At 44.6% G+C, this 24,490-nt stretch overlaps 1 protein-coding gene across 1 annotated transcript in view; it reads right to left on the reverse strand.

Annotated features, from left to right (window-relative positions):
• Positions 1 to 24,158, reverse strand: part of PGBD5 (piggyBac transposable element derived 5) — a 73,776-nt gene extending 49,618 nt beyond the window's left edge. Inside the window, exon 1 of the mRNA XM_055810857.1 lies at positions 23,481 to 24,158. Within this exon, the coding sequence (XP_055666832.1) occupies positions 23,481 to 24,147 (667 nt within the window). The 5' untranslated portion in view covers positions 24,148 to 24,158. The remainder of the gene's footprint in view (positions 1 to 23,480) is intronic.
• Positions 24,159 to 24,490: the final 332 nt, after the last annotated feature.

Here is a 24,490-nt window from a genome sequence, read left to right on the forward strand (position 1 = left end):
CCCAACAACTCCCGAACAGACACTATATTGGCTTTCTTAAGTGAGAAAGAAGAAACTAGATATTGTCCTTCTTCCAAAGATGGTTCTTTTCTTAGAGCACAAGGGCACTCTCAGCAGTCCAGGCTTCTGGGTAGGATTTAACAGGACCCTTCCCCCAGAAACTTACTTTGCACCCTTGCCTGGGCACTCAGTTGCACACATTTCTGCTCTACATTTGGTTTCCGTTAAGTTTATTCTGAGCTATTTAGCAAAGTGTGATTTGACTGCACTTTTCCAACCTCTATAAGCATGCCTTTGACAATGCCTCCAGGATTGCACATAACTGTAGTCATAAAAATTGTTTCAGTTTCCATGAAAGGGTACTTTCTCTTCCCTCCCCAGCACTAAAAAGGATTGTTTTTCTCACAGTGTCAGCAATAAAGTGATCCACACATTGCAGTCTGACTTCTATCCATAGAGAGATTAAGAGCTGGGTCTAAAAGCAATCCAAGGACAAATTAAAAAGGACTAAAACCCAGTGCACATCCACTCCTTGCTGCCTGGTCAAGAGTCCCTGGCCTCCACACCAGACAGCGCTGAGTTATGACAAGTTAAATAAAGAACTTATTTAGTGAACCAAACAGTAAAATTTATATTAAATGGTAAAATTTAGCAAAGTATCTAGTAAACTAAGGAACTTCCTGCAATTCAGCTTTTTTCACTGCTCTGCATTGGATACAGATTCTCATCTCATTTTCTTCAGCGTTATAGCAAAACCCTTGAGAGTCAGGTCTAGCACATCAACCTGGCATAGGTCAGAGACGAGTAATGCACCCATTCCCACCCAACACCAGACAGCCTTCCCACCCAGTGTGACGAGAGGCCCTGGGTGATAACCAAGGCGCCCTGCCCATGCGTCCTGCCCCGTGCTGCTGTCACTCAGCAGGTTACTATGTGTGACAAGACACTGTATGAAAAATAGTTAAATTTCTGGCCATTTTCAGAGGACCAAGCAGGCAGGTCTTATGCCTTTCCCACTGACCAAATGTACGCTCTGCCACCAACAGCACTGGTCTGGGAATGAGCACAGGAGCGACGCTGTGGCAGCCTTCTGTTGAAGTGCAGCTTGTAGATTTAAGCCACAGTCAAAAAAAACATTTAATTAAGCGAGTACTTCTTTGTGTTTACCATCATGTTTAAAGCTACAAAGCCTTCAAGCTGCGACAAGTGAAGTAGAAAGAATGAAAAGCCCACTGCGGATAGTGTTTACACCTTTAATTATATACTTACTTCATTTCTGTGGTGAGATCTTACAACCTACCGATCACCGTTATCAACATCCAAGAGAACCTCCCAATCCAAAGGAACCTCCCGAACACTGGTGCAAGGTCTTATGGTTAAAATAATTTTAAAAAGCCAAACACCTTAAAACAGCAGAGTCAATGCTGGAACAGTACCATATTGTGTCAGTTTACATAATCCTTTGCATATTACTCATCTGGCTGTGGGACTGAATACACTTGTCCCTCTTTAGAGGAATTCCTGCTGCAGCAGCTTCCACAGCAATAGTCAACTGCACTTTCTTTTGCCACTGCAGTTTTCTATTAACATTTTACTGCACTCAACCATCAGAGCAGATTGGCTGTTCCTGGCAGCCCAGCTGACACTGAGCATATCTAGCAGGTTAGAGACAACCATCAACATTCTGACTTCATATATCATCAGTAATACAGCTTTTTGTAGATCACAGAGCAGTTACACATCTGGCTGTAGGCACAGCTGTGCACATTTATGAAATAACCCTATGAAGCAGCATGGACAGTTTTATGTCAGCACAACTTCCATTACTAGGCAAGGTGACCCTGATAACTAAATCCCAGAAGGCTGCTTTGGGATGTACCCATGGGAGAACACCCCGCTGCACCGGCAACTCTTGCAGATGCAATCCACCATCACGTCTTTCTCTCCCGGGTCCCTGGTCTGTTCTAGTGCACACTGTTCACAAATACCATGACCTGCATGCAACTTGCTCCTTTCCAGCAATTTAAAATAAAAATTCATCTGTACAAGCAATAGCAATATTTGATGTCAGGAACCTGCCTCCAAAAGGAGGGATTCTGCATTTGAAGAAGGGAAAATAGCCTAGTATGTTTTCCAGGCAAATCATCATGACATTTAATTTATCTTTTGTAAATAAAAGTCAATAAGCAAGTGACCCAACTAATGAGATGCTGAAAGCCTTCACACCAACTTCTGCATTTACATGCAACACACATATGCCACTGAAAAATGAACCTCTTTGTTTTGAGCAAGTCTCATGAGGAAATGGTTTTCCGCTTTGTTCAAAAATTATTAAAAAAAAGAAAGAATACATCAACTGGAAATCCAGACAGTTCAGTAAAGCATTAGAGACAACCTTTTCATACAAGTACATTCATTTCAGTACAGAACCTCCTCATGATTCATCTCCATCCCACATGAGCTAACATTGCTACAGTACTGGTCTCTACAATTGCTTCCCAAGAGCTACCGCCTCTTCCTGAAGAAGGCAGAGAATAGTTGTTAGGATAAGCACATAGTCCCCAAAACATTTGATGCTACTTCCTGTGAACATAACTAAGCACCTACTGCTGCACCCACTTGAGAGAGGGTGATGAGCAGGGTGCTCTTGCTGCAGGCCAGCTAGCAGAGCTCAAAAAACAGAATCTGCCCAAGAAGGTTGGTACCAGGTGCTCCATGGGATGATATTCAGGCTCTTTTTCCAAATATCCTTCCTTTGGGTTGTATCAGCCTCCTTTGACTTTTACTGCTCTCTGTAGGAAAGCATGCACATATGCTTTCAGGTGAGCTTCACAAACTGCCCAGTAAGACAAAAGTTTCTCTGCTGTGATCACCCCAGACTGGGAGGCAAAGGAGCTCTCATCACTTTAGAGATTGTAATAATAAAATATATCAACACTTCAGGCACAGATACCCTTGTTTGAAGGTTACACCACCTCTATCAGAGAAGCTCATGATGCATCTGCATTTACACAGCTGCTTTTAAACTTGTAATTTCCCTACTTTATATTCTCCATGTTCCTCCCCAAAATCCTCAAAAACCTTGGGACAAGCAGTTACAAGCCACACATTCCTCGTTGGTGCATTAGGCTTAGAGGCAGATGAAAGTCTAAACATTTTCTTAGGACACCTGAGATGCAAGTGTGGGTCATGTATTTGCAATCCTTGCTAGGGCCTGGGCTCCTTTACACAAGCACGCTATCACTTTGTGCACAGTTTGATTTTTCCTCTTTTATGCCTGCCCCTGTTGTTAGACTGCCTTTTTCCATCCTTGTTCTGCCTGCCCTTGGAAATGACCAGTGCCACAGGCTGTATGAACATCTGAATTCAAAATAGTCAAGTGACTGGAAAGTTCAATAAATTACTTCTATATACCACGAACAACATCCCTAATCCTCTTGCCACATGCAGGATACATGACACATTCCACAGCACTTCAACAGCTTAGGCTTCCTAATAACTTATAAACCCACAACTACTCAGTTTTAAGAAACCACAGCCTTCCTTCAACAATGAAGTGTAAAAAAAAAAAAAAGCAGTCATCTGTGCAAAAAGGTGGATTTATTACTTGTACCACCTGGGTTAACTCCAGAGTGATGCAGATGTGTTTCCAAACCTCTGTACCCCCAGGGGAGGCTTTCGGGGAGTTGTATCTGCAGAGCGAGCCAGAAGCACAACTTGGAGCTAAACAGTGCATAAGCAGGATCCTCAGCAACACAGCACCGCTCATCCTCAGCAATAGCAGCCCCTCAGGAATCCCTCAGCAACACAGCACTGACCCTGCAGCCTCTGCCCAGCTCCATGCCCAATTGCCCTCACAACTGCACCATGCTGCACCGCTGCCGGGGCGCAAGCAGAGCGGGGACTGGGCCAGGGAACTAAGTTTGCAAAGAACACCATCATATGTCTTCCCCCATGGCCTTTCAGGAGAGACGCTTTGTTACTTTGGAGCCAAAGTCCACCTCCTCACAGTCTTAGTATACTGTAGTCTGAGATCTGGCAGGTAAAAGATTTAAGGTGACTAGACAGGCGCTGCTTACTGGTAGCCATCCATCGCACCAGATCACAGCTACACCTGGAGGTCATCTTCTTCATGCTTCTTGGGGGTTGCTAACAGATGAACCAATAAAAGCTGAAAGACCTCATGGGATTTAATCACTGTAAGAACATACCCTCAGCTTAAAAAAGGAGAAAGTACCTTGTACTTCTCATTTTGGACCTAGCAGCAACAGAGATTCAACACAGATTTCATTCAGCAGAGATTTTCAAAGAATTTCATAGTGTGCTCACTAAAAATAAAATATAAAAAAAAGTTGTTGCTGATGAAATCTGGGTCATATTAAGTAATGGAATGGAAGGCAAAGCAAATAAATATTTCTGCTATATAAAACCCAGGCCCAAACAACAGTTCCTTGAATCTGCAGGTATAATTTATACAGGATGCACCTGCAAGGTAAATTCACATTAGTAACCACTGCAAAGTGTGTCCCATTTGCAAAGCGCCAAGCACTTCAACATTAAGGATTCCAACAGAGGCTTCTGGGCATTATCACAACAGAAATAATAGCTTCCCATTCTGTAACCACAGATTAGGACATTTATAGCTCAAGACCTCAGTGACTGCAGCTTCACGTTTCCTAGTTATATTCTTCCTCTTATAGAAGCTGCAGTCTTCATATTAGGGTTCATAACAGATCTTCGGATTACTATGCCAGAGCTAAATCCTCCACGATCTGCAAAAATCTGGCCAGGATAATCAGCCTGTGACTGATTAGAGGCTATAAGCAGAGTCAATAGCATGCTTAAGGCAATGTTTTAACTAATAGTAATAAGGATGCTTCTCAGTATGTTTTTGCGCTGTAAACATGGGCTGGCCCCATGCCCTGTCCTGCATGCTCTTACCTACTCACAGATCAGTTTTCTTAAAGGGGAAATATGTAAGCTACTGTTTTCATATCAGGCTGGCTTATGAGTTCATGATATGATGAATAAATATATTTACTCAGTGGCAAATAACTGGAAAAGTTCCCATTTAAATAAAGACTGTGAATTTTGACGGCTGCTCAAGGACTGAAGTGGTGCTTCCCTTCCAAAGTGCCTGCCCATTGAGCAAGAGCAAATATTTCCTGAGTTCAGGAACCAGGAGTCAGCCTCCCTGCATGTTCTACTCCATGACTGCTATGCTCTGCTCTCTTAGGTGAATCACACCATCTGTGCTTCTAGCTTAACCATGTCTCAGGCTGGCACTGGGACTTATGTCCTGTTTTCCTTTGCTCCACTCTGCACATTCTCAGCCTTCCCTGGTTGCTTGCTGTTATCTGACCCTGAGCTTCCCCAGGCTCTACTTCTCTGCTGTTCTGCCCACCCTTCCTCCTGCGTTTCTGAGATGCTGCCATATCTCCAACTTTCCCGTTCTCTTGGTATTTCACTTCAGCGATGAGACGAGGCTTATGAATTCTTCAAGTCTAAAACTGCTGTTTCTAAGGTGACCTGCTTTGAGACAAGGATTTGCTGTCAGGTGTTAAAGGTGGTCAGCTGGGTCAGCACCGGTTAGGGGCACGTCCAACTGGACGGTATTCAGTCATAAGCCATAGAATAAAGATCTGCATCTGGGCCTGACCAGTCTGTGGCTGCTCAGATGTCCCGACCCTCTCTGGTTCCTGTTCCACTTCTCTCCCTTGCTCCCAAGCACTGGCCCATGTGAATTAACACAGTATTGATGTCTGAAGTCATACTTTCATACACCATTTTTCCATTAAACTCTTTCTGGCAAGGAATATCTAATTAGCCAGTAAGCACAGACCAAACACCATAATTACTGGTGAAAGAGGTCTGCTACTGAAGACTTTTCTCTTTTGTTTCAAAGACAAGTGTAATGTTACTTGAAAGTGTTGAAAATTGTATTCTCTGCCTCTTTTCCTACAATCCACAGGTATGAGCGTGCCACATCTACACCCTCGTCAATCATTCTCAGCATAAAGGAAGACGAGTTAAAAACCTTCAAGTGTGGATTCAGATTCTTGGGGGCTTAAAACACCAAAAAGGTGACATACATATTTCTGCAAGTGAGCAAAGGCAGAAATGTGTTCTTCTGTAGAGCCCAGCCAGCCCACCAAAATCAATCTAATTTCATAGCAGATGTGAAACAACTCACACAGAGCTGCTGTTGCGAGTCCCTTTCTTGCCTTGGCCAGTCCCTGCTGGCAAGCAAGTGCCCAACATCTGTGTTGAGCACATCAGTGTTTATCTAGCACCATATTTTCCACAAGAAAAACTCAATTCTCTAGATGCCTCATAGCCTCCACTTAAATAACATTTGAGGGTTATTTAAGTAAGCCACTACTCTCACATGACAAAACTCTTCTGCCTTTTATTGCTATTGACATCAAAGCATCTCTGCCTCTTTACCACTGTGTCTTCTAGGAAGCTGAGACATCTCTCTCTTCATGCCCTCACTGAGCCACTGCATCAGTCAGTGTTCATTTATCAGAAAGCCCAGTGTCAACTTGCTCTCCAGGAAAGATCAACCTATGCTACTGCTCCAGTCAGGATAAAGTACCACAGCTCTGGCGTCAAGAATGCTCATCTGTTTCCAAACCTTCTTTCATTTTCCAACTTGTTTTTTAAGTGCTCTTTGAATACAGAATCCCCCAGGAAAAGGATTATCCGAGAACCTCAAGTTCTGATTGGTAAGCCTCCCCCCACCTCTCTTGGCTCTGTGTGTGGAAACAGCAAGGCAAATACAGAAGAAGAAGATATATCTCCACAGGGAGCCTCCTGCTTCCTAAGCCTTCCAGACTTAACTTCTAAAGCTGGTTTTATATTGTAGACGGATTTGCTCTCTTGCATTGCCCTTCCACTTCCTCAGCTCTTGTTGCTATGTTCACAAAGGTCTTATTTAAGCAACATTTCTCTCCATTCATTCTTTATTTATGTTGACTGCCTCATAAAATAAAATTAAGAAAAGAGACCTACTGAGTCTCATTCAACACCATCAGCTTCTTCCATCATCTCTGATGCAGCTCCTTTCCTCCTCACTAACTGTGAATGGACCTGAATAGGTAGCATTTTCCCTTCCACATCAAGAATTGATAAGATTCCTCCCTTAGGGCCAGATTCTACTAGGTCCTAAGTGCTATAACCTCCATTGATGTTTTAGTGGGAGGAAAAAAAAGCAACCTTCAGATCATTAGCAAGGCTGGGCCTGGAGTTTTTATAACCTTGTGTGATCAAAACCTCAAGCCTGCCAGGCAAGCTAGAATGTTATTTATTTGGGGAGGAAAGAGAAGACTGAGAAAGCAGGTGAACATACTGCTTTTCATCATAGCTAAATATTTGATCAGGGTCTGGTAGTACTCCTGGCAGAAAAAGCCAAGGCACTTTACAGAAATTCTATCTCTGGGCCTGGACTGATGCAGTCTAGCAGAGCTGGATACAAATGACCACAGTTCCTGCTTGCCCGGCACTGCCTGCTTGCCCATATAGGAACTGCATAGCAAGATACTTTCACAGGCCTTAGCACAGTGGTTTCCAACACAGGCTGCCAGGGGAATGTACAAGACAAACCATTGCAGTGCTGGAAGAAAATATTTGATTGTTAACAAATATAAAAAACTTAAATAGTGTTTATTTCATCTTTATGTCATCCTGGTTTAATTTCTATTTTTGTGTATGCTTTATAATGTATGTAGCATATTAATACAGTAGTGCATGTATATAATTTATAAATAAATATACACAGATAGGGGTAGCTGCTCAAACAACTATTGTTAGGTGTGCATGACCAAAAATGTTTGGAGAACGCTGCCCTAAAGTTTTTCAGTAATTGCATTCAGGACTAAAGCAGCTCAACAGACAGTTCACCCTCACTTTAGCAGAGAGCCGAGTACACACTCAAATCCTGTAAGATTCAGCTGATCTATCTGTACAGGTTTTATACCAGTATAAACAGTTTGCTTTGAAAAGCTGTCACTTCTTTGCTCCCTTAGAAAACTGTTCTTGTAAGAACAGAGGAGTGGTGGTATCAATCAGAGGTATTTTGGCATTGGTATAACAGTTTTCATGTCACTCTGCTTTTAGCATATTGCTATACTGTAGCATTAAAGTAGTACCACATATGCATTTGTTTAATTATGTGCTTATATGCTTCTCTAGATTCAAAGGATAATGTACTATATTAACATGCCTCGACATTCACCTTTGAATTTTAATTTGCATCACTCACAAATCAAAAGGTGGTTTAACAGCCTTGTGTTCTCTAGTGGAAGTTTCCAGAGTGCACACTCATTGTGCAGTCAGCCATGCAAATCATTAATTCTATAAGAAAGACTGGGACTGCAATATGCATAGGGGCAGGAAAGGATGGAAATGTCTTTTTACTATAAAAATGCTCTACAGTCTATCCTGCAGCCCTGCTGTCCTCCCTCCAGGGCCTTATGACCACTGCTCCATAGATCTGGTTGCTCTTCTCAAAACTTGGCAAGCAAATTGAAACCAGTGGGTTCTTCGGGGAACATAGGTTTTTCCTTTTCATCACAGGTCTTAATGTTAGTTTCTACCACTTATAATCAGACCTGATACCAAACTTCCAACAGATGTAAGTATATAAAATGTTTTAGGAAGCAATCCAGTCCAGAACTTGCCATTGAATTTTAGGTATTTAACAATGTCAGGTATTTAAGTTACTTGTATAGTCAAAGCAAACAGGTTGTGCTTTCAATAAACATCAAAAGGGATCTCTTAAGAAATTTTTGAGGCTACAGTCTAGGAGTTAGCTGACAACAGTAATCTCTTCTTAGGGTATCTTAGGCTCCAGTCCAACAGAAAGCATGAGACAGATGCTTAATCTTAAGCTACAGCGATCAAATTATTCTTAGGTACCAGTGCAACACTATGCTGAAATGAGTGCTTCTGAAGCGACATTATGCATGTTTCTTATAGTCCAGGGCTGCTCCAAACAAATGACTTTGTGGTCAAGTGATGCAGGCTGTAAAAAATACAGGAATAACTGGAAAAGAATGAGTAGGGAAAAGTACAGACACAGCAAAAGAGGTGCTTAAATACTCTGCTTAGAAAAAAACCCTAACTTTTCTTACTTTTTAGAAGTAAAGTTAAATAAATAAAAAAGAAACATTTAAAAAGTTTAAAATCTTGCTTATTTCCTTTTCCACATTCTAAATTACAGACAAGGCAATTTACAGTGGCTGTCTACAGCAACAGTCACAGAAAGCAATACTTGAAATCTGTGTATGTGTCTCCTTGCTTTAGGAAGCATTCAAGCTCCACCTGTATGAAGAACAGAGTTCAGCTATTCTCAAAGAAAAGCAACAGCCAGACCAAAACTGCTTAAACAAATGTAACATTTTGTTTTCTTTAATAGAGACCATCACCCGATTTTGGCCAGATTTCTGCCTCTAGAACCAATGTCTGGCGAATATGGGGCTCCAGGGTACACTCTGCAATTGAGGGAAGAACCAGACATAGGAGACCAAATCCCTACCTCCATCAATAAAGGTCGGGGAGGAGAAGGGACAATATTCCTTAAATGCTTGCCACAAATAATTGGGCCGATTACTCAGTCCATTAGCCTCTAAACTTCCACTGCTCTCTTCTACTAGGCAACAGGACCACAGATGCATTCACACCTCAGTCCCATAAAATGGTAAAAATTAAGTAAAAACCTCAAAACTCTATGCAGGCGCAGCTGATACCCCTGAAGTGCAACCTTCATCCAAACAGAAGGTTGATTAACCATGGGCAACCAAACCCATAGATACGCACCACTCCTATTAGACCTGAAACAAATTTTGTTGAGCTGCACACTGCATTCCTTCCACCTTTTTAATGCCAAGTTTGATGTTGTGGCGGGTGTGACAGTTGTTCACATATTGCATCTCCCACACAAGCAGATCTGGAACATCAACCGTAGCGGGTGTGGGTGAGCAGCATGGTCAGGGGCATCTGGCCATCATTTTGGTATGTTGGAAGTACCAGCTGTCATCTTTATGTGACACCACGAATGCAACAACAGGCAGATTATGGCTTCATGTGATCCTGCCTTTCAAAATCAACTAGCTTTTTCATTGCAGGAGGTGCTGTTAGAGCCTGCAGGCTCTTCTCACTACAAGTGTGCTGTCTAAAAAGGACTGAACTCAAGCAAACCATGTTTCAGCAAGGGCAATTCAAAAAGCTGTCACCCCCATCAGCTATTTTTGCATAAGGTAGGTGAGAACTCAGTACCTGTAAGACCTTTACCTTCTCCTCCCACAGGAACAAACCTGAGCACACGGGGCAGAGCAAAATTGTAAAAAGCCTGGCTTACTAAGCAGCAACATTTGAACAATGAACCCCTGCCCGAGACTACCTGCAATTTTAACAGGACAGTGGATACATGGTGTCCAGCAGAGCCCAGAAGAATCAAAAAAGGAAGTTTCATAATGACTGAGAACATGACGTTAAAATGTGAAGTATCGGTAGGATCTATATTAAGACATTAGAGAAACATTCATTTTTATAACAGCAAAGAATTCTAGGAAGCAAAATACAATTAGAGAAACTAAATGCTGAAGCAGAGAAGAGCAGGTTAGGAAAAGGTTATAGTACAGATTAAAAGGATTCAGCAGAAATGGAAAGCTTCAAAGTAGTTTTGAACAGCTTTTGTTATACTTGTTTCTTGCTCCTTTCCTGATGAAAGTATTCTGCTGAAGCATTCTCCCTTTAGCTGCCCATTTCAACTTAAAAAGAAAGAATCCCATCTCCCTTTTATCTTAAGGAAGAAAGCTGACATTAGAACAATTGGTAGTGCGCTGCTCAATGTCAAGCCGCTCCAGGTCAATATTCAGACCCCTTTTTGAGTCAACCTTTCCGCAAAAGACCTGAAAAGACACAGTTTGTATTTTAACATTTCACTCACTCAACTGCAGTATCTGCCCATCAAATGTTTCTGCTTCAGCATACAAATGGGTGCTTTTACAAAGAAACTAATGCTCACTTAGTATCTTTTCATTGATTCAGAGAGTGATAGCCAACAGCCAAAAAGAAAAGAACTGGTACAATCTCAACAACACATGAACAGTGTCAAGTCCATTTCATATTCCCAGAACAATTTCATATTCAGTACCCACTTTGACAGTATCAATTCAAAAATACCCATAGCTGAATATTTTACACCCACCATCTGTCCCAAAAAGAAAGTAGGTGCTTGGATTATAATTTGCACTTAATAGAGCTCAGCACGGTTTGTATATACCCCAGTCTAGTGGGACTGTAGGATTGGGTACTTCTGGCTATACTCCCACTCCTCTTAACCAGAAACAGCTGCGCCTTGTCCAGAAACACCCAAAATGCTCTTTAAGCAAATACAACGGGGATGAAGGGGAAGGAGAAGGAAGCGAGGCAAGTGAAATTTTCAGGACACAGACTCATGACCTAGGCACGCTTCAGCTGCCAGGGCAAGGATTTTGCCTTCATTTTCAAGGCCACTAGTGGGATTCATAAGGGAATAAGTTTCATGAGTCTGAGGGCAGAACACCAGAAGCTGCAATACCTGTGGCAAAGACAACAAAAACTTCAAATCTTGCGGTTTATATTTCCGTTTCTAATCCTCGTATACTAGGAGTCCCATAACAAGAATCTATGTGAATCCAAGTTCAAGGTAACATGTTAAGCTGAGAAAACAAAGACTTTCAAAGAGAACTAACAGGCTTGGCAACTTTAAACTTGTTACTCTGATCTCAGCACTCCTCAAAGACTGAACAGATTTTGGAGAAAGGACTAACCAAGGACATCAAGACAAATGTAGAGCATTTGTATCACAGACAGGTGACCTTAGAATCATTTTTACTGGGTAAGCTTCTAAGATACTACTTGCAGGCTCACTGAATTTATCTGTTATTTTTCTAGCTAGGTACTTGTTAATTGGTAGCAACAGGGATGAGTAAGAGTACTAATGTCTCCTCTTTAGCCAGATCCTTGACTGAGAGAGGAGTTGTCTGGATGAAAGTAGGTGACTTTAGGGAAGCGATTGTTTCATTTTTGACTAGAACTGAGTGTATTATCAAGACACTGGGCAATGCTGGACTGATCATCCTACTAGATAGTAGCTGGATTTGTTGGCCAAAATAAATCTTACAGATCAATAACAGAAGTTTTTTTCCTCCAATTATCTGCTCAAATCAGAGACAGTCTCTTTATTCTGCAGAACAGTGATGCACAACAGACCTCTAAGCCAGTGGTTTTCTAGGTAGCATTAGGATGGGTTTTAGTTATCTTTAGTGGAGATAGCCTGGACTATGACTTAGCTGGGCCTATTCCAGACCTGCACTGGTCTTCCTCCATGTATCTATCCTCATGGTCTACAGATATTTGTGTTGAGATTCAGCTGCAAGGAGGCTCTTCATACCTCAAAAAGAGTCATGGACAAAGGCAAGTATGACCCTAGGCACCACTGGATGATGCAGTAACTAAGTGCCTCCAAAGTGTAGCATTGCTAATCTCACAAGTATTTGGGCAGCATTGTATCAGGCATCCCTGGCATAAGATTTTTAACATACAGAAGAAGCCTCAGAATGAGTTGTTTCAGTAGAGATACAAGATTCATGGACACACAACTCATTATCATAGAAGTGAGGGCGAGAAGGATACCCTAAGTGACTGTCAGGTGTGCCTAGGCCACTTTAATGGGGCAAAGGGAAGCAGGGAGCTTCACCTTAATGGATTAAGAGGCCTTCTACAAGCACACAGCTCTTCCCCACAAGCTAACACAGCTTTCTCCCTGCTCCCAAAACCAACGCAGGAGATGCAAGTAGCCAGTCTTTTGCATAACGCTCCAATACACAACTTGCCACTAAGCAGCTTCCCTAGAGTTTATCTTAACCAATCTAAAACAGAGGAGAAAAGTGCTGGAAGGGACCTCAGGAAGTCCTTTAGTCCAGGCCTCTATCCCCCCCCCATTCAGCATGCATACTGCGTGTCAGTCCATTACAATAGGTTAGTGCCACTTGTTCTTAGGTTTCCAGTAACATACCTCATGTCTTCTGTAGCACTGCACTGAGTTTCTTTTTTTTTTTCTGTTTGATTTAATTAGCCATCAATGTATACCTGCTATTTCTTATATTCAGTTTTCAGAGCAGGTACGGCAGACAATACACTTGCCTGTAATAGCCCACACATTCATATGGCCACTTAGCTTAAAAACAGAGTACTGAAAGGTGGTCCAACTAGTAGGTTTTCTGTTTCTCAGTCTTTCTCTTCGCATTTGACTATTTGCTTCTCACCTGGATTGGTGACCCAGAGTCTCTCTCCTAAATGGTGAGCCAGTCTCATTGCAAGTCTAGTACACTCTGTTTAAATATCTGCAGAGGATATTTGCCTTTTCAGAAGAACACGGTACTGAGTCACATTTGTCTGGTGTTCAGCTTCAACCTCCAGTTCCTTTTCCACCTAAACAAGTTCTTCCCTTTCCCCTCCATTTTCCACTTCTGCTGTTAGTCACTGCTGCCTTCATACTAAGCATTTCTCTTGCACCATGCTGTTTTTCTGCCTTGGGCTATTTCAGGCTGTCAAGAACCTTGCAAATTCTCAGCTGTCCTCCAGTGTACATAAAGTCACTCCGAACTTGATGTTATCTAAAACTTAAACAAATTCAGTAAGTCCACCTCCATTTAGGAAGGCGGTTTCAAATTCTCATTAAATTAAAAAAAAAGTAAAATTCTTCCATCAGAACATTTAAGCTTTTGCCAGATCTTTATGCAACATGTTTTTGGAGATACTGGGCCAGGTTTTATCGAATTCAAACAGAGACCAGAAATAGACATTTGCCATAATGATGATTTTAGTGATAATACCTGACAGGGACTAGATGGCATTTATTCAGTCAGATGTTTCTGCATCTGGCTGCTTCTCCCCCCTATATATTTTAACCTCTGCATTGTTTGTTGCAAAAGAAGTAGTGTAATGCAAAGCATGTGAAACTCAGAGCTAGTAATGCAGGGATGGTTCCTGCCTCAAGAATTTGTTTCCGATTCAGAATAGAAAGCAATGAGATAAGCCTGACAGGCAACACCTGGACCATGGCTGGCTGCCGCAAGGCTCAGATAGCTCCTTACTATGCATAACCACTCCAGGGACCAAAACCACCACAAGCTGGTACCTTGTTTCATACACACGAAATAAACAGCCAAAGTAATTTGAACCGAAAAGAACTTGCAGGGCACCTATGAAATAGGATCATAGAATGGTTCGGGTTGGAAGGTACCTTAAAGACCATCTACTTCCAACTATCCTCCCATGGCAACTCCAGCAGGTTGCTCAAAGCCCTGTCCAACCTGGCTTTGGACACTTCCAGGGATGGGGCATCATCCACAGCTGCTCTGGGCAGCCTGTTCCAGCGCCTCACCACCCTCACAGTGAAGAACTTCTTCCTAATGCCCAATCTTAATCTACCCTCTTACAGTTTAAAGACATTACCCTTTGTCCCATCGCTACACACCATTGCAAAAAGCACCTCTCCAGCCTGCTTGCAGGCCTCCTTTAGGTACTAGAGAAAGAAAGGTATCAAGATGACAGCACCCTCTCCCAGTCACTCCCGGAGGCAGTCAGGCTCTCCATGGCTGACGAGAGGGCTGGCTACCAACAGCCCAGGCTGTAGGGACAGGGTAAAGAGAGACAAGAGCCACTGGGAAGTGGGCCCGAAAAGCAGCCCCATTGAGCACTGCCAAATTCCTTCTCAACACCTTTTTTTTTTGTGGAAAAGACATTACAGAAAGTCATGGCCTTTGCCAGAGAGTTTGTGTCAAGGACCTGCTGCCAGTGCCCCAGGGGCACCACCACGGCTGGCTAGCTGACTGCCAGGCCCTGCCCAGCTGCGGGCCGCATCCTGACCTGGCCTCAGCCTGTCCTTCAGGAGGTGTGCGGTGACCAGGGCTGCCTCACCACCCTCGGCCACAACTGTCCTGGCTCTGGCGGTTGGACAGGCCCTGGCTGCCAAGCCTGGCTCTGACAGACCCCCACGGGGAGTCCCCATGACACCCAGCCCACAGGGAGCCCCGGACCCCACAGGGCACAGGTTTGACAAGCTGCTTTAGACCATCTCTGATGTCAGTTTAAGTGTGAGTCATTACCCAGTAGTACAGAAGCAGATGAAGAAAGGTCTTTTTTGAGAAGGTCATTCCTTATTTACCAAGCACAACCCTGTCAAGTGGAAAAAGCAGGATGTCATTTACTCCAAAATCCATCATTCTTCATTTCTCAATGGGGGAGATTCGTGACATGCTCAAAGCTGCCTCCTTTCCCTACCCTTAAAAGAAGGGGCTGAGACCGGCTGCAGCAGTGTTAGCACCATACAAATAGCTACAGATCACTCAGATGCACTCCAGGTCTTAGTGCTTAAGTTCTTTTAATCTCAAAGCCAAAGACAAGAAGAAATTAATGCAGATCTCACAGGTATAAACCTTCAGACACTGTATTTTATTTCATCTCAAACCAACCAATAACTACATAAGAGGACAAGTTTCTAAGTGAGGAATAACTATGATGGCTAAGAGATAAGGAAAAGTCTTCGGTTTTAGGAGGTCTTCTCATGTAGTGATCCCATTCAGGAACACAGTCCAGCAAGCAAGAAGCCCTTTGAAAGGCCAGATAAGAATGTATATGCACATATGTATTAATATCCATAATGCAATATATACAGCATGGCAAATATAAGAGCATCTTAACATTTTTCAAGATCATCCTGGGAATCTCTCATCCCAAACCAAAGGTCCTTGGTTTTTGCTAGGCCACCGCAGCACGTGAAGGTTTATGAACTCCCCCACTGCCCTCTGGGGAAGGCTGGCCACCTCTTGCCTTGCAGTCCAGTTGAACTGTTTTCCCTCTACTGGAGCAAAGTAAAACTAGATCCCCCTCCCAAAAGCCATAAGCATTAAGTGCATACATGGATGAGTTTTAACACATATAACCTCTTCAAAGTAGTTTTTCTGGGCATGAACTGACAAGATGACCACTGCCCAAGCCATGTATTAGCAGGGTACATCCAGCAGCAGACAGCACCATGACATCAATGGGAACAGCCACATGCCCACAGCTACATGCTGACCCCAGACTGCGCACCTACAAGTGCTACCCACTGGGAAGTTAGCCAGTATCTACCTTTCAAAAAAAGCAGAGATGACTATACACACTGGATAGTCAGACTTTCCACAACAGTGAATTTCATAAGTAGCTTAAAAAAAGAAAGATACTCTCATTTTTTGCTCCAGTTTCATCTTTCATACACACCCACCTCTCTGCCATACGTAATCAGAAATGATTTAGTTATAGCAGCAGCTGCTTTAAATCTTTCTGCTGCTTTTTCTTCACTAGAAATAACACTTCCATTTGTGCCTGCTGATGGACTTGCTTTTATCTCAGTTCGGTAATCTTCCTGTCCAATGCACAGCTAATTCCCCCCATCCATACAGACATACACGATATTGTTTGCTTCTGTCTCTCCTCTGTATCCCTCTGACATATTTTTGCATCCTTACAGTGTGCCTCATCAACTACACTTCAGTTTGCCCAGTTTTCAACTAAGCAGCTACAGCTTTGTGTTGCTTGCTGAATAGAAGCTGCTTGGTTTTGTTCTTTGTCCTTCTTAATGGCAATTATAGTTTGTCAATACAGGCCATATAAATCCCTCATGCTGTCCAAGAAAGCAGAATCGAAAGCATGTTTTCTATTATGTGCCATTAATACCAGTTGTCATTACAGAAAATCACGAGATAATCTAGCAGTAATTTATAAAAAGTCAAAATAAGCTAAGGAGCCTTCCTAGCCTACTTCCCTGCACTTCCTCAATCAAGGAGCTCTGGTTTCATTTTTAGAAGACCTATTCAGTTACATGTCCATTCATTTTCAGATGGAACCAGGGACCAATTAACACCCTGTTCTTTAAGGAATATGAAGTGGGAGCTTGGATAAGCTCCTAGGAAGGATGCCTTGCCATAAGGAAATGTAATGTCAAATGCTAGTATTCTCATGCATTTGTCTTAGCCATGCATTCCTTTTGAATCCATCTGTCCTGTTTTCTAATAACATGGCCAAATTTTGGCAGTATTCAGAAGAATAAGGTATTTTAGGGATTATATTCCACTGATCTCTAGATAAGATGTCTAGCTGTATCCATGACTACCTTCCCTTTGGGAAGCACCTTGCACTTCCAAACTGCTAAATCCATCTACTCCAAAATTTGGGAAGCTTGAGCGTGGGAGGAAAACAAAACACCTGCATGAACAAGCACACCTAAGAGAAATTTCCAATTTAAGTCTATGGCATCCAGGACAGTTTCCTGTGACCTAGAAGTCTATAGAGAATCAGCAAGTCAACTCCACTATTAGCATCCTCATTAGACTCAGCTGAGAGATTAATTTCCTCTCCAGGTTGACTTAAAGGTGTGCAGACATAGAAACTGCTGTACTCTTTCTGTGATGTTGACAAAAAGGACATGAGTAGCTGTAGGAGCTAATCTACTTCTTTTAAATAACCCATCAAAGCAAGGGGAAAAGACTAATTTTATGGAGCAACAGACCTAGGAGCAAGTATGCTTTTTCTCTGAAAAGGTTAGATAGCGTCTATGGAGAAGACCTTGATCTGCAGTGCTTACAGACTTCCGTGTCCCCAGTACTGACCAAAACTGGTTCTCTGTATAAAAGCAAAGAACAGCTTTTTCCATGAGGCTTATTAACACTAGGTTATTCCCCAAACACATGTTTAATAGCAGAGGTATGGGCAACCGAAGAAAGAAGATAGCCAAGTTGCACTACATGTTAGAATCAATAAGGTTGTCATGTGATGCACTTGAGCCACTGCAGTGATGACGGAAGCAGGACAGTGTGCTCTAAACCCAGTAAGACCACCTGAAAAGCACATTTAGATTTCGTAATATGTATGAGATATTAAGCCTTTGCATAATTCACTTATTTAGCAAAGCTTCGAACCTTAAAGTCATCCTATAAAGGCTCTGCAAAGTAGTAGTGTACACATTTGTGATGTATTTATCTATCTTAGAAGTGTAGCGATACTGTCATTGTAAGTAATGTCTGCTTGGAATGCAAGAACAGATTATATAGATACGCATTCCCTCCCCCACCCTCCAGTATTTTCCATGGTTATGCAAGTCAAAAGCAGCTAAGTTCTTTGATGACGTAACTAAGAAAGAACAACTCACATCAGTGGCACTGATCAGAGTCAGTGAACTCGGCCAACATATTTCTGAAGCAGAATCTGCCATAAGCAATTCAGTAGCTTTCATAGCTTTTCTTCCACCTCTGGAATCTTTAAGTACTTATCTCAATGTAATATGATTAATGCCTTCAGATTCTGTTCAGGACCTGAACCAAGATCACCACTGCTGTTAGATGGTGGCATGTTTATGGCCCTCTCTCATGGCCCAGGCCAACCCAAGAGCTCTTCCTCAGGGTCCTTGCTGCTGGGATGCTGCCTTCACACCTGCCTGTCCACACTCTTGGGAACAGTATATGCATTGGATCTCCCCCTACAACCTGCAAAGACTTTCCAAAACTTTCTGCCCAGTTACAATTACAGCCATTCAAATAACAGCTAAAAGCCTTTCTCCCCTTATCTTTATCACTTTCCTCTCCTTTGACTATTTAACTGCATTGTTTAGCTCTGCTAAAACTATTTAGAACACTGGTCAAATGAACAACTCCATGTTTTATCAATATATATTGTATTGTATGATTCACTACATACGAATTTGAAGGAATTAACTCATTTTCCTTATTTAACATTCACAAACAAAACAATACTACTGAAAAAAATCCAGTCAAGAGTGAAGTCTTATCAGATGACATGCAAACAGACACTTCTGATGAAATATAAGAAAAACCTTTTTTACTGTGAGGGTGGTCACAACCTGGAATGTAAAAAGCTGTGCCTTGCTTCCTTGACTTTAGCTGGAACATGCAGGCTCATTTCATCTCTCATAACATACCCTGCCTTGTGCAGACCATCTCTCATGTGGCAGTCATGACAGAAGAAATGACTGTTTCCCATAACCTCATCTTTCTGGAAAAGAACATTCTCATTAAAAAGAAAACCACCCAAAAAACCCTATTTAAATATTCATTTAAACCTTTTCAAGGTGACAAGGAGAGCCTGATTGCTAGACATGGTCATGCAACTTCTCCCTGAGAGCATGCTGTTCTACCTTCAAAGATGGTAACTTACAGCACATTTAGTGTTTCAGAGAAATACTCTGGAAATCCATAAAAAGCTAGTTACACTCTCTAAATGCAACTTTAAGAGCTGCTATGCTCTTTCAAGCAAAGAACACTCAACATCTTGTCCTTGTGTCTAGGCTGAAGAACAGGGTTTGGAGGGCACAGAAAATAGAGACAACAGTAGCACCGACTGTCTGTAACTTTGAGAACTTCAGCATTACTTTTGTTCAGGCTTCCCTGCTATTGCTGCCACCCTAAAACATTATCCCTAACAATAAGAAGTGATCTTACATGCAAGATCCAATTTTCTGGTCACTAAACTGTATGGGCACAGGAAGCACTGAACTCTAGGAAGGGAACACCAGCTACCCCAGTTCAGGAACATCAAGCTGCAGCGATACCAGGGTATTTGCACCTTCTAAGATCCTCCATGAAGAAAGACCAGAACCAACAGGGCTTCTGTTACAGAACATTTCCTGGCCAAATTGCTGACCTAACGAGGGAAAGAGCCACCCCACTCTTGATGGAAGAAAAGCATACCAATTAAGTCTGAGGCAGGAGCCACCAGAAATGAAGGCTTTACATTGAGTTATGACTCGTAACTATCTTGTCACTGAATTAATAATAGTTGCTCACTCTCTCTCTCCATTTCAGTTATGCTTTCCCTACCCTAGCAGCAGTGTGTTCTCCTATTCTTTCTGCACTTCCAAAGCTAGCTCTGTCCTGCCCTCAGAGGAAGGGAAGCCAGAGGAGTGCCAGCTGTCCCTTCTTTCAGAATTAAAGTACTGTTTGGGCAGAGGTCAGACCCCCTTTCCTAGAAAGCCTATCTATTTGTAGGTTCACTTCCCAACAAATGAGTTGTGCTTCACCTTCACAGTGAGGTTTGGGGAGCATGAGAAGAGAGATGCCAAAACATGCCTGGATCCAACATTTGATCATGGATGCCATCATCCTTTTAAACATGCGTGTTGACCTACCCATGGACCTGCTGTAGCCAGGCACGGTTTGTGAAGGGAAGGCATTTCAGCAACTGCCTTCAAAACCTCCCATCCACTACTTATATCCCAGTACCTCAGAACTCACGTTACTGCTTTGATATTTGCAACAGTCACTCGTTTCCTCAACCTATTTTAATCAGAACTACACAGCACCATTAGTTAGCAGCTTAAAAATCAGGGCATCACAATGTGGGTGGGATTTTTCTCAGCAACTAAAGAGAATGATTTTGCAGGGTAGCTTAACTGGAAATAACACGAAGTGCCAGCAAGCCATATGTTCTAACCTCTGTGTTAAAGTTAACACCTATTTTGGATTTTCACAAAGGAAGTTAGCTAAAGCTATTAACCTGGGTTTTTTTTCCCCCAGGGAATCTAAGCACCCACTATTTTTATTAAACGGAATCAGAACAACAGTAACTGGAGATCCCTGAAGATGGGGCAGAAAATAAAAAGCAGTGACACAAACAGCAGTGTTGCATAGTGATGCCATCCTGTCACTTCTCTCCTGACACAGAATTCAATCCAGATCTTTCCCAGTTTGTCAGAACCTGCCGTACATGCAAGGCAGGTGTCACCACAAACACACACAGTGACTGACTGCAGATTGAGGACATTCTGAACCATCCAACACTGCCAGCAGCTCCCAGCATATCTGGGCCTCCAGTGTGTTTTTTTGAGATGAAGTATCAGTTAGCTTCAGTTAGGGATGGATACAGTACTTGAAGACATCAGTTGAATATTGAGGCTGGGGAGGGAAAGGCAGTATTAAGTAATCTACTAAAAAAAAAATAAAAAAGGAAGACATAGTATTTTCTACTTGTAGTTAAAAAGACCACAAGAGTTTAAGTGGCTCTTCATTCCCTTTTTGGGAGCTTTAGCTCATTAACTGACCTAAACCTTTTCCTCCTCCTCACCTTCCTTTTCATAAAGGGGCAGTCTCCCAGACCAAACCGCCTGACACTAGGTTTGATCCCAGTCTGACTCAAGAATGTATTTCTAGCATTGACGTCTCATGAGACTCAGTCCACAAGGACATTTGTCTTCTGGCATCAGATGATGTCAAGTACTTGCCACTAGGATTCTTCTCTTGAGATTTTGAGCAAAAGGCTCAAACTCTGAAGTTTTGATGCTAACCAGAGATAAGTTTCATCTCAGTCTCATGAAAACCTCTTCATGTTAAGCTCAGAACCTAGGAAGAAAGGATTCCTACATCCAAGACACTGGAACAGAGAATACAGTTTTGTTAGTGCTCTGTGTCTGACCCTGCATCTCTTGCTTGTACTCCATTAGTGACTGAGACATGTGCTGTCACTGCAAGGGACAGCTGTCTTCACCTCAGTGAAGGTACTTAGCAGGTATGGATCAAACTCTTGGGTCAGAACAGCATCCAATGAAGTGACAATGGTGCCTGTACAAGTATACTTGTACAGTATATGCATGGTCTAAAACCAGTTGATTCTACAAACTAGAATTATAAGAGCTTAGTTATATACAGTGCAGTAGTTTCCATAGCTTGGAATTTGAGTCATGAAAATAAAAATATCACAGAGGGTACACGTTTCACACATATCAAATCATGATACCAACTGAACGTCCGCCAAGCCAAATCAGCATGCTATGAACAGCATGCAGCATCTATTATCATGATCAACAGAACGAAAGGGCAGCAGCAGCCTCTTCCCCATCTATTACTAGGGGGAAATATTCACAAGAATACCCATATACCTTCCTCATGAGACACCTGCATCTATGACTGACAACCATTAAAGAGACTCCTTTATTTCAAAAGAAATATGAATTCCCTGAATTAATAGGTCATCAACTTAATTCTTTTCCAAACCAGAATTAAAACACTAATCCCAGCTCTGTCGACATTAAAATGGATATTACTATAAAGTAATGACACGAAGAAATAAGTCAGCAGAGAAATTAAGTGATAATTGATGCCGAAATAGCATCACATCATGAAGCCTATGATCCAGAAACTGATCTTAGATATGCTTATGAATAAGAATCATGAATAAAACTTAAGAGTCCTTTAAAGAGGCACATCAGCTTGATATTTAAACATTTTACAGCGTCTAGCTATTTCTAGAGATAGATGCAAGTTCTATTTGCACATCTGTCAAAGGCATGACAGAACTTTCTCTGGGCTCCAGTGCTAGCTCCACCTTTATTCCCTCAATCCCAAGCTGCTTCCTTAGATAGGTTTCTGCCTGTCCCACTGTACAGATTTCAGCACACTACACCAAGTGTAGCAGCACTCTTCTACATTTACATTTTAACAGCAAAACGAAGTAATTAAACACTAACAAAAACCAGAACAAAACAGTGAAGACAAGCAACCTTATGACAGGCAAGCTGTCAGCTCAGTTGAGGATGACAGCAGTCATCACACCCTGTTCTGCGATGCAAGTGTTTTATTTCACATCCCAGCTCTTCATAACTATTAATTATTTTTTTTTAATTTTTTTTGCAAAGCCTTGCCTGCTGTACAGTCAACTTGGTTGCGGAGGCCTGCAGACAGATACGGTGTAATGGCTCCCTAGGCAAACCAGAGGTGCACCTGGCTACACAAGCCAGTCCACGGATGTCTCAGTGCTGCTGTACGTCACATCACAGCATCTCACCGCTCTTGGCATTCACCCTGGCCAAAAGCCGCGCAAGAAGGGTTAAGGTTCGGGACAGCTGCACTGCAAGCCTTGCAGCCAGAGGGAATCCCAGGGCTCTCCAGCACAGTGCAGGCGGCTTTCCCCACCTGTGAGCAGGGAAGAGGAGCCCCCCACCACACCTGAGCTCAGCCAGAGAGGGGGCCCGAGCAGCACCCCCCGCTCCGGGGCGCGCCTGCCCGCTTCCCGCAGGGATGCCCGTAGCCGCGGGCGCTCGGGGCACGGCTGCGGCGCCGGGGAGGGGACGCCTGTGACTAAGCAGGCGCGGCCTCCCCTCGCCCTCCGCTCACCGCCCCGGCGCGCCCGGCCCTGGGCACCGGCGGCCCGACAGCAGGGCCGCCCCGGGAGGGCGCCGGGCGGGTGGTGCCTCCCGCCCCGAGGCCAGGGGCCGGGCGCCAGCCCAGCCCGAAGCCGGGCCCGCAGCGGCTGCCCAACCCTGGCGCCGCTGGGCACGGCCACGCCGCGACCCAGGCCTCGGCGCCGCGCTCCGGGCACCCCCGCTCCCGGGGGCCGGCCGGCCCCGCCGCCCCTGCCCCGGCAGCCCGCCCGCCGCGTACCGCTGCCATCCTTGAAGTGAGGGGGTGGGACGTCTCGCAGCGACCGGGTCCAGCCCCCCTTCTCCGCTTCCTCCTCCTCCTCCTCCATAGGGCCGGGGCCGCCCGGGACGGCGCTGCCGCCGCCGCTGCCCTGCCGCTGCCGCCGCCGCTCCGCCGGGGTGGCCGCCGCCCTGGGGGCGCGGCGCCGGGCCGCCCTGCCCCGCGGGCCCGGCCCCTCGTCCTCCTCGTCGTCCTCCTCGTCCTGGGAAGAGGCGGCGGAGCGGGAGTCGGCCGAGGTGCTGTAGAAGGGGTTCCCGCTGCTGTCCTGGCCCGACTCCCCGAAGACGTCGTCGGAGATCTGCAGGCTCTCGTAGCGGGAGCGGGCCGCCTCCAGCAGCGACAGCGCCTTCCTCCGCGCCGGCCCGCCGCCGCCCTCCGCCATCATCTCGGCCGCCGCCAGCAGCCGCCCGCGCTCCTCTCGGGCCGGCTCGGCCGGGTCCTGCGGCCGCAGGCAGCAGCCCAGCAGCAGGAGCGGCTCGGGCACGGCGGCGGGCAGGCAGGCAGCGGGGGGACCCCCGCCAGCGCCGGGGCTGAACCCTGCCTCCCGCTCCCGCCCGCACCACCCGCCCCTGTGTGTGTGCAGGGACATGGGGGGAAGGAGCCAGCTCAACATCTCCAAGTACCACATCCAGCCAATTACGGCGGCGGCCCGCGCCCGGGAGGTGGGGTTATATGGGCAGCGCGGGCCGCCCACCGCCCGCCCCGCCGCCCGCCGCCGCCCGCCGCCGCCCCGCCCATTTAAAACCACAGCGGCCGGCTGCGGCGGGGGCGCGCTGCGCGCCGCTGCTGGAAGGGGGGTCCCGGTCCCCCGCCCGCGGCGCTGGAGCGCGGCAGCGGCTGGAGCGCTGACCTCGGTGCTTGCGAGCCCGCCGGCAGCGCCCGAGCACGGGGGGACAGGCTCCCGCTGCAGCCCCCCCGCCCCGAGCCTCCCCAGGGAGGAGAAGCGCCGGGGCAGGGGCCGGGTGGATCAG

This window comes from Falco peregrinus, chromosome 7, assembly GCF_023634155.1.
Source record: "Falco peregrinus isolate bFalPer1 chromosome 7, bFalPer1.pri, whole genome shotgun sequence".
Taxonomy (NCBI): Eukaryota; Metazoa; Chordata; class Aves; order Falconiformes; family Falconidae; genus Falco; species Falco peregrinus.